Below are 14,020 nucleotides of genomic sequence, written 5' to 3'. Positions count from 1 at the left end.
AGTAATAAAACTTGAAGCTCATAATCAATTATCAGCTTCATTGTAACCATCTAATTCACCAAGTCTTGGAACTCACTCAAATGCTCGGCAACAAATCTCCCTTCCTTAAGCTTCAAATTCACAACCTTTCTTGCCATAAAAGCTTTATTTTGATCTGTCTTTCTTTCATAGAGACCCTTCAATTTCTCCCAAAGAGCTTCTGCATTAGTCTCTTGAGATACATGATGAAACACACTCACATCGATGCATTGTCTAATACATCCAATGGTTTTTCTATTTAACTTCGCACACTCTTTATTAGACATCTCGCTTGGCTTAGCAATATCACCCTCAATAGGATCATGCAAATCCTTACAGTAAAGGACATCCTCCATCATCGGCTTCCAAATCGAATAATTTAATACCGAGAGTTTAATCATAGTGCTCATATTCATATTCATATTCATATTTTCCATTAAATTCAACACAAGACAATCACGTCCAACAACCAATGCTCTGATACCACTTGTTGGGATAAATTTTCGTCTATGTGTGAATTAAATTAAATATATCCCAAGCAATAAAGAAAATAGAAATCTACGGAAGCGATAAAAAAATCAACCAACAAGAACACCAAGAAATTACATGAAAAACCCTCTAATGTAGAGGGAAAAACCACAGGGCAAATCCAATCAATCCACTATAATAAAATAGAGATTACAACACTCAAGTTATACCCAAAACCTGAGTTCACAATAAATTGCGAAAATACAATAATACATCTAGGAACAAATACAACCTCACAATAAAACCCGGCAGCAAGATATTCCACTCTGAATAGTTCAATAATACATCAAGGTGCTGTGCACCTCCCAACACCAATTTGAAGGAATATTATATTAGATTCAACATCAACTTATACCAAAAATCCCTGCTGTTGAAACTGCTTTGGCTGTATATGATAGGCTAAAAACATATTGACCCCTAGTGATTAATTAATTGATTAATTATCCAAATTTATTAATTAATCAAATTAACATGCAAAGTGTGTGGTAGCACAAACAAATCACCAATTAAACTAAGTGCAGCAGAAATTAAATTGACACAGTAATTTGTTTACGAATGGGGAAAACCAACACGGCTAAAACCCCATTGGGTAATTTTAAGGCCACCATTCCCGAGAATCCACTATTATCAAAACAAACGGTTACAATTTCTCCTACAGTTGAACCCTTACCCCAATACTCAATTGGACTTGTTTTGTAGTGATAATCTCTCCTTGTAATGCATGGCTCCCAATACGTGACTAACCAACTGCGCAAATCCCAGTACACGACTTCAATCACTAACTAGAGAAGGTTGTTGGCTGCAAAGTTTTTCAGTTCATCACACGATGAAGATCCAGAAGATGCTTAGTCACAAAACCCTACAGTACACAAACACAGCAACTTCTACACAAGAACGATGAACTAGGGCAAATTCTGTCTCCGGTCACAATTTGTTTGAACAAACTTTGCTCAACACTTGTGTCCACATTGACGGCCCTTAAAATAATCCTTTTATATGTCTAGAGTTGTGAGAAAAGACACATAGCCATCTGTCAAGCAGCTGTCGAGCTACGGGGCTGAAATAGCTCTTCAAGCTTGATAGATACTAGATGTCGAGCTGTAATGAGCTTGCACTTTTCAGCTTGAATCTTGGACAGGCTTGCATGGCTTCAACACTTGATCTTGAAGTAAACACATACTAGATCTACCCAAATACAAGTAAAGTTCGTTTTGTCAAGTGATTAACTAATTACATAAAATAGTGACATATGTTCCTAACAAGTAAATCACTTATATCCTAATAGTACGTGTTTTAAAGATTGATTAATTATGAGCGCTTGGAAAATTCCAGAGTGTAGAACTAGAACCATGCATCCTTTTAAGAATCTCTAAAAATCCCATGCCTTTTTTTTCTTATCCTTTGTATTATCTGTCTGTCCAGCATCTTTTTAAAACTAATTCAATTATTATCAGTCATTTTCTCTCTTTCTCTTATTTCTTTTTAATGTTTCAATAATTTCAAGCCAGAGAAGTAATGGAAGTATGACGTATATAGCCAGCGTGCCATTGCGTACACAGTCCATCGATGTTGATGCACAAACTTAGACAAACTCTGATGCTTTTTTGTGAATTGTATTGAGCTTTCTAATTCAGTATTTTTGTGAAGTTCTCTCCATGTGAAGTAGCAGTGACTACTAGTGTTCAAATTTCTTCACCCAAGGAAAAAAAATTTGTTCCGACAATTTTTGTAACTTACGCTAATGTTAAAATCTACATCTCTCCTTCACTTGTTGTAACAATTTATTAAAAAAATAAGTGTATTAGCTTTATATATATATATATATATATATATATATATATATTATTGTATGAATAAACATACTCTAAAAAGATACATTTTTATAATATAATGTTTGATGTATTATATTTGTATAAAAATACTCCAATATTTAACTACAATTTTATCCCATTATAATTATTTATTGTCCAAGTTGTGTCAATACCATTATCACAATATACTTAGTTTATAATTCCGTGTTTTTATTTTTAGTAAACGGATGTTATTTTTCTTGAAAACTCAACCAATAAAATTGAAATATATGTGTTTATATATATATATATATATATATATATATATATATATAGACACACACAACTCACTTAAATTTTTTTTTCAGAGAGTTTCAACCTATGACATCCACTTCTGATGATGCTCTTTATCATCAAACCAAGACACCAATCGGTTTTTGGTGTTGGCAGAGATTGAATACACACTTTTTCAATTCTGTGTTTGATGATTGAACCCCAGATCTCTTATTCATCTATCAAAGACTTTACTAATTGAACTAACTGGAACCCACAACTCACTTAATTAGTGTTCCTAAAGTAGTTGGTTTTTTATAATATCTTATGAAATTACATTAAAATTCTATAACTATGTTACTAAATTGAATACACACTTTTTCAATTCTGTGTTTGATTTTTTTTTTTTTTTTATAGCAATCATATGTTTATTTTGCTTGAAAACTCCACCAAAATTGAAAAAAAAAAAGTAGGTTAAATATATTAAGTAATTTATATATATATATTTTTTATCATTTCTTAAGAAATTATATAATATGCTTCTAAATTGGAACTAGAGAGAGAGAGAGAGAGAGAGAGAGAGAGATTATCTTGCCTATACCTTATTTTAGTCTAGAATAATTGATTGAAAACTCATAATAAACTGGTATGTATTTCTTTCTAAAAAAAAAAAAAGTATGTATTTATATTTCTTTTTTCTTTTCTTCGTTTATGTCATATATATATATATATATATAAAAAAATTAAAACCTTAAATAAAATGAAACTCATATATATTTTGTCCATGAAAGTCATATTTTTGTCCATTTCCCGCTATTTATGATATTGAGAAATCCTTGTCACTTCATGCAATTTCTTTTAAGCTCTACTAAAAACCATTTTCGTTAAATGCAAAAAAGGTTGACTGGATGCCCTTCTGTACTCCACAATGTTTACATAAATTAATTATTTTTAGAAAGAAAAATGGTTTCACTACTGCAGCACTAATGGCTATAAATATCAGTAGGATTTAACCAGTTATGAGATATAAAGTTTTCTTGTTTTAGTAAAGCCATGGCTTTCTTTTCCTCCTCTATTCTCTCCTTTTCTACTTTATTCTTGTTTATGTTGGGAATGGCTTCTGCTCAGCTATCATCCAACTTCTATTCGAGTTCTTGCCCTACGGCTCTCTCTATAATTCAAGGCGCAGTAAACACTGTAGTGTCCAAAGAGAATCCTATGGGGGCCTCGTTACTCCGCCTCCATTTCCATGATTGCTTTGTCAATGCAAGTCTTATATCATTTTTATTTTTAATTCCTATCTTTTAGCTTTCACCATTTAATTTAACCCACAACGTGTTCCAAAAGACAATATATGTATTTAACTAACATATAATAATTTGTCCTTATTTTTCATTTATTATTATTATTATCATTATCATTATTATTTTCTTAATTTAGAAATATTTTCTTTTGAAATGAGGATATCTAGAACTGTTTGAGCACCTAACTATTCCCTCGTCTATGTGTAATTTCCTCTCTCATCTCATACGCACACCCCAAGTTAGTATGAGGTGAAATTCCTTAAAGATAGTCCCAAAATACTAGCTAAAAGTTTTAAATTCAAAACTTTATAAATATCATGAGGCCTTAGGATTAAGAACTACTAAGTCAACTCATTGTATTAATCACATTTGTTGTCACAAGATTTGTACGTCTTTTTAAATAAAATTTGTAATTATTTTACTATTTTCCATTTTAATTTAAATCTACACACATACACATATATAAGGTAGTATTTTCGCTTATTGTATACCATCAATCACTAATTATTCTTTCTTTTGAGAATCCAACTCAAAAGAAAAAAAATATAACCCCATACCTATGTTCTAGACATAGTTATAACTATTTAAATTATCTATCACGTTTTGGCACTAACTTATTTTGAATAACTTTCAAAAAAAAAAAAAAAACTTATTTTGAATAAAAATGATAAATTAATGTTCTTCCAAAAACTTAATTTAGATAATCAGGGTAAATTTAATCATAATTCTAATACATTTTTTTACACATGTGGGATTTTTTTTTTCCTTATTAAATGGAACCTAACACGTGTGATTTTTAACTTTAAATAAAAAGTAGAGTAAAGATTGTGTTCAAACTTAGAACCACCCATTTTTGACACCATGATAAATTACTAATTATCATATATATATATATATATATATATATATAACCGAATATTTTTAAAAAGAAAGTATTTATCTTTAAACACGCATATAGAATTCCATTTCATTCGTTGGTAATTTTTCCACTAATCCATTCCAATGTTTTATAAACTAGTACTATATATATATATATATATATATATATATATATATATTAATAACATTATGATGTTGTAAACAGGGTTGTGATACATCTGTGCTGTTGGATGACACCGCCAATTTCACAGGAGAGAAGACCGCAGTGCCCAATGCCAACTCATTGAGAGGATATGAGGTGATTGACACCATTAAATCTCAACTTGAAAAGCAATGCCCAGGAGTTGTGTCTTGTGCTGATATTTTAGCTGTTGCAGCTCGTGATTCTGTTGTTAAGGTAAGCTATATATCATCAAAATTTCTTACTACTATCATATATTTTCATTCAAAAATGAGAAAAACTATCATTAGTAAAAACTAGTATATCATAGCTAAGATATAGCTATTAGAAATGTTAGTTTAATTATCATTTTTAATGGCCAGTTTGGATGGAGGGGGAGGGAGGAAAAGTAGAGTAGAGTTGGTCGAAAATAATTTATGGCCAACTCTACTCTAAGTTCCCACCAACCAAACTGGCCATAACTGTCCCATATAACTTCCGTTCTATTATCTTTTTGTTTGGACCGTGCAATTTCTACCCTTGAGGTAACCCTAGCAAAGATATAGATATTATATATATATATATATATATATATATATATATATATATATGGTTAAAATATAAAACTAACCCTCTAAGTTTCTTCATATTTCATTTTAGTCTTCTAATATATATATATATGTTTAAAATATAAAACTAACCCTCTAAGTTTCTTCATACTTCATTTTAGTCTTCTAACTTTGTTTTTGTTCATTTCAGTCCTCTAAGTTTCAAAATTATTCAATTAAGGCCTTTTCGTCATCTTTTGTTAAACTTTTTTGAAAAAAAAAAATTGGAAAATATTTTTCAATCATTAATTGAATTTTTTTAATTTAAAAATTTTGAAGAAAAATTTTTAAAATTTGAAAAAAAAAAATAACCACAACATATAACAAAAATTTATGGAAAAAGCCTTAATTGAATAAACTTGAAAGTTAGAGGACTGAAATGAATGAAAACAAAATTAGAGGACTGAAATGAAATCTGAAAAAACTTAAAGGGTCAAAAGATATTTATAATAGAACAGACACCATAAATTCATATTTATCATATTTATAAAATAAAAAAAATGATAAAGAATAAAAAAAAATAAAAAGATTGGCAAGCAGCTTTACATTCAAAAAAAGAAAAAAAAAATTGTAATTCTTCGTATTAAAAATTGTGACTAAAGAAATTTTTAATATTGTTAATGACTAGGCCATACCGATTAATTGGTCTATGATATATATTTTTTCCCCTTAGTTATTTACCTTTCTTATTGTTATCTTTTCTTTTGTTGGGTATGATTACTTCAGTTGGGTGGCACTACATGGACCGTTCCATTAGGCAGAAGAGATGCAGCCACAGCCAGTTCTGATGATGCCCAAAATAACCTCCCTTCCCCCTTTTCAGATCTTAGTGCTCTTAAATCTGCATTCAGCAACAAGGGTTTTACTGCTCCAGAAATGGTGACTCTCTCAGGTACCAACAAATTTAGACTTTTTTTTTTTTTTCATAATTGTTGATATAATATGTTTTAATTAGTCCATAATAAAAGTGTTGTCGAGAGTGAGTCAATCCATCCATGTAAAGTGACACTGTTGTATTTCTAGCATTGTCCCATAGTTAAAAAATAACTTTTGGGTGTGTGAATTTTCATCAAATTGTAATAAATGTACTTTTTTTTTAACTTATCTTTTGTTTTTTCCTTGTAGGAGCGCACACCATAGGTCAAGTACGATGCACTTTAATTCGGACTCGTATCTATAATGAGACTAATATAGATTCAAACTTTGCGACATCATTAAAGAAAAACTGCCCCAGTACAGGCGGAGATTCTAATTTATCTCCTCTTGACCAAACTGCTGGAGCTTTTGATAACACTTATTTCAAGGATTTAGTGAACAAAAAGGGCCTTATGCACTCAGATCAACAGCTCTTCAATGGTGGCTCCACAGATTCCCAAGTGAACACCTATAGCCAGAAATCAGCAAAGTTCTTCTCTGATTTTGGGAGTTCCATGATAAAAATGGGAAACCTCAGCCCACTTACTGGCTCAAAAGGAGAGATCAGAACCAATTGCAGGAAGACTAATTGATATTAAGAAACTTTTTTATTTATATAGTTACAATTAATTATTACACGTGGTTAAAAAATACATGTTATTGATCATGATTAGTCTCCATACTTGACCTCACAATTTTGGTTGGGACTAAAGATTAACTGTAATTGGTTGTTCTATACATGTGTTTAAAACTAAGTCCACTTTTAACTTTATAAAAGGATAAAGTTACCCAAAAAAGAATAAATAAAGTAAATTGCTCCATAATTGTCTTCTATATATGTTGGGTTTTTTTATTGCTATTTTTTTTTTCTTACAAGTGAATTTTGACTCAAAGAGATGGGGAAATGAAAATTATGGTTCAAATTAAATTTAAAATGATTCAGATTAACTGTTACAAATTTCAAGATATATTCAATCTTACACCATTTAAAATTTTGAATTACATAACATCTTGTATATTATTGAATTTATAAAATAAAATATATATACTAAAAAATGTAGAGGATCCTTTCCCAAAAAATATATTTGTTAACAAGTAATGACACATGCATTATCTATATTTAAAATAAAATTTCACATAAGTTCACTTGAGTCTAAGAGTAATAATTATACGAATGAAAATGCAATTGACTCATCTAGAGAAGATGAGTTTGGGAGGTAGCACATTGAAACTTCAAAATTATAACATATACGTACAATTTAACTGAGCCCATCCCATTCCCTTAACTCCCAAATGGACCCTTAGTGATGGCTAATTTTATGATAAATTTATTTTTGATTCAAATATGTTCAATTCTAATTGTGTGGTGTAATAAAGGTTGAAAACTAAAAAGATTATTGTGGAAGGTGTTGGTATGAAGTTTTCAGTGGAGCAAATTTGCTTGATCACTCGACCGAATTGATAGTTTGGACAGTTTCAGTAGACATTTTCGCAACTTTCAGTCTAGCTAACCTATAAAGGAAAATCATTGACTCGGGCTTTCACAACTTTTCTGTAACCAACCAACCCTAGAAACCTACACCAATTTTAATTTTAAAATACAATACGGGTGGAGCAAAAAAATTTTGTTTGGGGGCCAAGTTGTGGCACTATTATATATTTATCAAGACAACTTCCTTCTCACACACACACACACACACACACTTTTTTATTATATAAACACACACACACACACACATTTTTTATCTGTTAAATTATATATATACACACACCCAAAAAAAAAAAAAAGAGTTTAATATTTTCAATTAAAATTTTGTTTAATGGTGATCTTTCATAAAATAAAATTCATTTTTACCATTTTTATAATGAAATTCTTAAAAAGTTTCATTTTCAATACAAATTATCAAATTTTATACTAAAGTAAGTAAAAAATCTTTCAATTGAACTAATGAAAATTTCAAAAACAAGAATGATCTAAAACTTGGATGAATAAGTTAGGTTTCAAATGTATTTGAAGTTACCTTGCTCCAACCCATTATGTTGCAACTAAATAGACATTTCATATGTAGTTTTAGTGACAAGATTTTTTTAATAAGGGCAATGACTTGTTAATCATCACATAACAGGTTAAAAAAATAGATTCAAACATGTTGGTGTCAAACTTTATCAAATATTTAACAGATATAAGAGCAAATTTACAATAAAAAATAAAATTGCAAAAAATAAAGTTATATCTCTATAACTATTAGACCTTTTTTTTTTTTAAGAGCATCATTGGACTAATTTAAATATTTGAGGGGGCACACTCTTATTTTTATAGACTAAATTTTGAAAACATTAAAATAATTTTATATATATATAATTTTCAAATGGGGGGGGGGGACCATTGTACGTAGCTCTGCCTTACACAACTTTAATGATTTAGAGAGGAAGACGACTACACAAAACTAATAAAAACCTAGAGAAAGCCTTGTAGTTCTTCCTCTCTCATTGATATACCTTAGAGAGGTTTATACTTCCAAACACATAGATCACCATACTAGTGTTGGAGTTGTTTGAAATCAAAAGAGATGATATCAAATCTTCAAGAAGCCTTAAAGTGATCGAGATATCGATTTTGCTGTCAGTAAGTCAATATGTGGCAACAAGTAACTTTGAAGGCACAATGCATTATCTGCAATTGCAAGCAGAAGAGGAGAGCTTGGGTACTAAGCTTAACTATATGAATGGGAAGTCACATGAATATTGTACGTACCACAACAACCTTCAATAGTGGACTTGTTGAGTTGGATTTAGGTTTTACCCCAGAATGTTTTTACCATTTGGATTTTCACTCCGTGAATATATATATATATATATATATATGTTTGTCACTGTGTGCATGTGTTTATATATAATTGGCGTGCCTTTTCTATTTATCCATAATATAATGTGATTTAAAATTGATTAATTAACTATCAAGTTAATATGTGAATTAAGTGATTAAATTTGGTAGTTTAGCCTTGGTAGGGGTCTAAATGTGTTTTTCACTATGTATTATCAAAGAAGATGGTGGAAAATCCATTACCAAAAGTAATAGATTTAGAAATTTTCAAGGGACACGTCCCTTCTATAGATATTATTAAATGATGAGTATAAATATCTTTGTCTAATTGTAAGTTGGACTCAACATTATTAGCTTAGACTTTTGGGTTCATGAGTACTCCTAACAAATTGGTATTGGAGGAATGGTTCAACTTTTTTTTGAATGGGCATTTGGTGATTGCTGCATTTGTTGCAAATCTTGCATGCATGACACATGTTCATGTGTTAAGAGTAGATTTTTACATGTTCATGCATTGTTCATCATATATGTATAGTGTGTGCATACAAGGTGTTTGATAAAATGCCTCCATGGTATTTTTTTTAATCCATATGAGTACCAAACTTTGGGGTTTTTCATGTTTCCTCATTAAGAACATGTTTGGTTTATTGGTTGTGCATTTTACACACCTTATCCCGTATGTGCATTCCTCATGCTTTGTTCATGCATTGCATATAGCCACCTTTTGCACACACCTTTGCAACCCTTGTCATGCCTTGCTCTATATCTTATTTCCTCATCCTTAGCATATCATGTTTTACTTTATGCTTTGTAGCATTTTGTTTTTAAGGTGTTTTGCCTTTTGTTTGAGCTTCATTTTCTCATTCATCTTGTACCCCTCATGCATCTTATTCTTGTTTATATTTTCTTTTCTTTTCCTCCTTCCTCTTTGTCCATTTGTCTATTTGTGATAAAAAGGGGGAGAGTATACCGGAGTGTATCGTCATTTTTATATGACTCGTGCACATTCTCAGGGGGAGAAATTCTATCTCGGGTACATTCATAGAGGAGAAATTCCATAAGGGAGATGCATGTATCAAGGGGGGAGAAGACATCTTTTATGAGAAAACCTTGTTTTGTTTGTTTTACATTATGTTTGTTTTCTTGTTTGCTTTATGATGCTTTGAGTTATATTTTGTATCTATGCTTTGTTATTCTCATCGCGTTGTGTTTATATGTTGGACATGCATACATCCTTATGCTATTATGCTTTATTGATTGCATGTTCAGATGATCATTTGCTTTGCTATGTGATCATTGTAGTCATTTCCATATGACTGTCATGTGTTTGATGTCTAATGCGTTTTGTGCAAGTGTTTCAGGATACAGGTATTGTGTTCCAAGTTCATCACAGGTTTTAGATTTAGGTGTGAGTGAGTTTTGCCATTGTTCCCAAATTCTTGTTTAAGTTTAGAGTCTATTATAGAGTTTTTTGTCACGGAATAGCCAAAGGGGGAGATTGTTAAGTTATGGTTTTTCACATAACATTTGTGTTGTTTCACATAACATTTGTGTTGGCTTTATTCCATGACAAAAAGTGTTGTAATTGCATTATATTTTTTTTCCTTGTATTTTATGGGATTTATTGTAAGGGATGAGTGTGAAAGACTGGTGAAGAATCAAGCATGCAATGAAGATCAATACAGTTTCGCGACTAACTTGCAAAAAGCTCGTGAGTAAAAGTACCCGCGTAAAGGTCACATGTGAAGCACATGATTAGAAGCTGAAAAGTCATGCTAACCCGTCATTTTGCGAGTACTTCACGAGAAAAGCCATCTCGTAAGGTACTCGTAAAACTCTCTATTCGGCATAAATTAAGTGTGACTTCCCTACCCTTCATCCATACTATATATACTCTCATTACCTACAACATTGTGAGGAAACTATTCAAAAGAAAACCCTAGAGAGGTTTCCACAACACACCCACCCTTGCTAGAGAGAGCTATTCATACTCAATAGAGAAATTATTGTAGTCTCTTTTCCTTCCCCTCTCCTATTGTTATAATTTGAGAGGAGATTTGTACCCAAACACAACTCACTCCTATTCAGAATGTAGATAGTGATTTGGAGCTTGGGAAGCAATTGAGATTTGCCAAAAGAAGCCGATGAGGCTTAGCGGATGCAATTGGGCGGTGTTGCGAGATCCAGATAACTAGTGAAGACAAGATTTTGAGAAATTCGTTAGTAACTGAAGCTTGGAGAGCTCAAGTACATTGGATAGATTAGGTTAGAAGGTATTCTTGATATTCGTGTACTCTAACTTATTCACTAGTAGATCAATTTTGATTTGGAGGGCCGTAGAGAGGTTTTTTGCCAAGTCTTCAATTTCCTTTTCGATAACACGTTTTTGTGTTATTTTGTGTTTGCATCTCTCTTTCCTTACTCTTTGTGCTTTACATTTATTGTTTATTGTTCATGTATATGCACTAGAATAGTTCCGATTTATTGCACTTCATTTACTCTTGTTCCGCACTTAGATAAGTTAGAGTAAAATCAATTAAGCTGTAAATTAAAATTGGGGGTCTAAACAAATTAGTGTTTCACACTAATTGTGCTTTCAAAAACACTACTTAAAGCTTATGTCATAGAAGCTAACACTAGGCTATTGGAATATTATCTGCATCTTCCCAACCAAGACCCAAAATGAGTTCACTTTATTTGGGATGAACTCGCAAAGACACAAACTCAAAGACTCCCCTCCTAGACTAGCAATGCCGCCTAGGTGGGGAAGCTAATTAAGCTATGCTTTGGCAACCATTAACATATATACGTCTGCATGGTTACAATGAAGAGGTAAAGATAAGTTTCCACCAATCATCAGTAGTGAAATTTTCTAAGGTCTTACGAAGCTAATGATTCTGATAATCTCATATTCAAATGCTTTAACCTCTTGGTTGGCTTTCAACACAAAAAGATAAAATTTAAAAGAACTCCCTCCACTCCAAAAATTACTCAGTAATTACTAGAGATGCTACGAAGAGAATCCAAGATATAAAAATGGAGCATTTATTTGAACCCATCACATCCATTAATGATGTTAAAAGATGCTGGGAAGATGTTATTAAATTAAAACTCTAATAATTGACATTTAGCTCACAGAAAAGACCATCGGGTTTTATCTTGTCAACTAATTAGATTTTCTCTATTGAAACTCTCTTTCAAGAACCTCGAACCTTAACATATTGTTTGCCTTTAACAATTAAAGCAAACGGGTAAATTAAGCCAGAAGCATTTTAAGAAAAGATGATATTATATCATTGCGGAACTGCACATCACAAGAACTGCCTTAATTAGTTCACACACTCAAAAAAAAAAGAAAAAAGTCTGTAAATGTACTTCTTATAGACATCATTACATGGGGCAAGAAACAGTATGATTTCCACACTTGGGAAGATAAAGCTTAACATAATGATCAAACTTATGTTTTAGTGGGAATGGGGATAGCATTGGGCAAGTGAAATGATGATGCTGGGGACATATAGGACTTCTTAATCTGTAACTCTTGAACCTCATATCTTGCTTCTCACATATTATCCACATTTTCACTGTTCTAATTGCATGTTTTATTCCTATTCTACCATACACATTATGTTTTACTATAAAGAAGAGCGGAAACAAGACTTAGAACCAGCAACGTACCCAGCGGCAGCCAGAAATCCGAGAGGAATCATCGACTCCCAGCCAAAGATAGTTATGCTGCCAAAACAGAGCTAGTAAGAAACTAGAAAACAAGAACCCGAGATATAAGCAAGAACCCGAGTCTTCACTTGCCTCTGCAAGAACCTCTGCAATGTGAACTGAAATGGGAAACTCAGGTGCATGGGAATCAACCACATTGCCACCAAACCGGACTGCTCCGCCCCCACATCGGTTTGGCCCATAAGCTTTAGTATTGGCGTTGCAAACAAGAACAAGGGAAGTAATAAAATCGAACACGAAAACAAAACTATCCAAGAATGTTGCAAGTAAATGCCTAACATGTGGTACTGGCCCCGTATGCTTGGCCACATAGCGTTTCAAGAGCACTCGCCATACCCAACTACATCAAAATGGCCATCATGCGTTAAAATAATGGTTAAATGATTAAATTCATTGCCACAATTTGAGCTTTTCTAAAGTATTGTAGTGAGAGGAAGTGTTAGTTTTTGGGACAAGTGGTAGTTATGGCGATGAAAGTGAAAGATTAGAAAGGAAGAAAAGGGAAATGTGAGTACCAAGAAATCATAAGTGATGGCGATGATGACGGTGGAGGCGATAGAAATGGCAGCGAGGTCGAGGTCACTGAGGTGGTCGGAGAAGGATTGGGTTATGACAGTCATGGAGAACATGGCTAGCCTGCTGAAAATGGAGGGTCCAGCGATTGCCCACAATTTCTTCGACTCTAACCATGTTTGTCTAAGCAAACTACTTGCATTTAATTCTTCTTGTTGCTTTTGTTCTAAGGCTGATGTTAATAGAGGTTGTTGTTGTTGTTATTCTTCTTCTTCTCTCACACTCATGTTAATTCTGGTGACAAAATATTTGGAGCCAAAGACGTGTGTGTTTCAGGTTTCAACAAACATCAGCCCATAAGGGCTTTAGCAAGGCCAGGGTCAATACAATCAACGAAACCTTACCTTGAGGCCCATTAAGCTAATACATGGGTTGTGTTATTAGGACTCCCTGCTTACCCATTTAAACTT

At 32.2% G+C, this 14,020-nt stretch overlaps 1 protein-coding gene and 1 pseudogene across 1 annotated transcript; one reads left to right on the top strand and one right to left on the bottom strand.

Moving 5' to 3' along the window:
- Positions 1 to 3,656: 3,656 nt before the first annotated feature.
- On the top strand, positions 3,657 to 7,087 carry LOC115973613 (cationic peroxidase 1-like). Its single transcript, XM_031093873.1, has 4 exons — positions 3,657 to 3,875; positions 4,998 to 5,189; positions 6,287 to 6,452; positions 6,686 to 7,087. The coding sequence occupies exons 1-4, from the start codon at positions 3,663 to 3,665 to the stop codon at positions 7,066 to 7,068; spliced, it is 954 nt and encodes a 317-aa protein (XP_030949733.1). The 5' UTR covers positions 3,657 to 3,662; the 3' UTR covers positions 7,069 to 7,087.
- A 5,735-nt stretch (positions 7,088 to 12,822) lies between these two features.
- On the bottom strand, positions 12,823 to 13,810 carry LOC115977846 (annotated as a pseudogene).
- Between the last annotated feature and the right edge of the window lie 210 nt (positions 13,811 to 14,020).

The sequence above is a fragment of the Quercus lobata genome, chromosome 2, assembly GCF_001633185.2.
Source record: "Quercus lobata isolate SW786 chromosome 2, ValleyOak3.0 Primary Assembly, whole genome shotgun sequence".
Taxonomy (NCBI): Eukaryota; Viridiplantae; Streptophyta; class Magnoliopsida; order Fagales; family Fagaceae; genus Quercus; species Quercus lobata.
The sequence above is the reverse complement of the archived record's forward strand: the minus strand, read 5'-3'. Positions and strand labels throughout refer to the sequence as shown.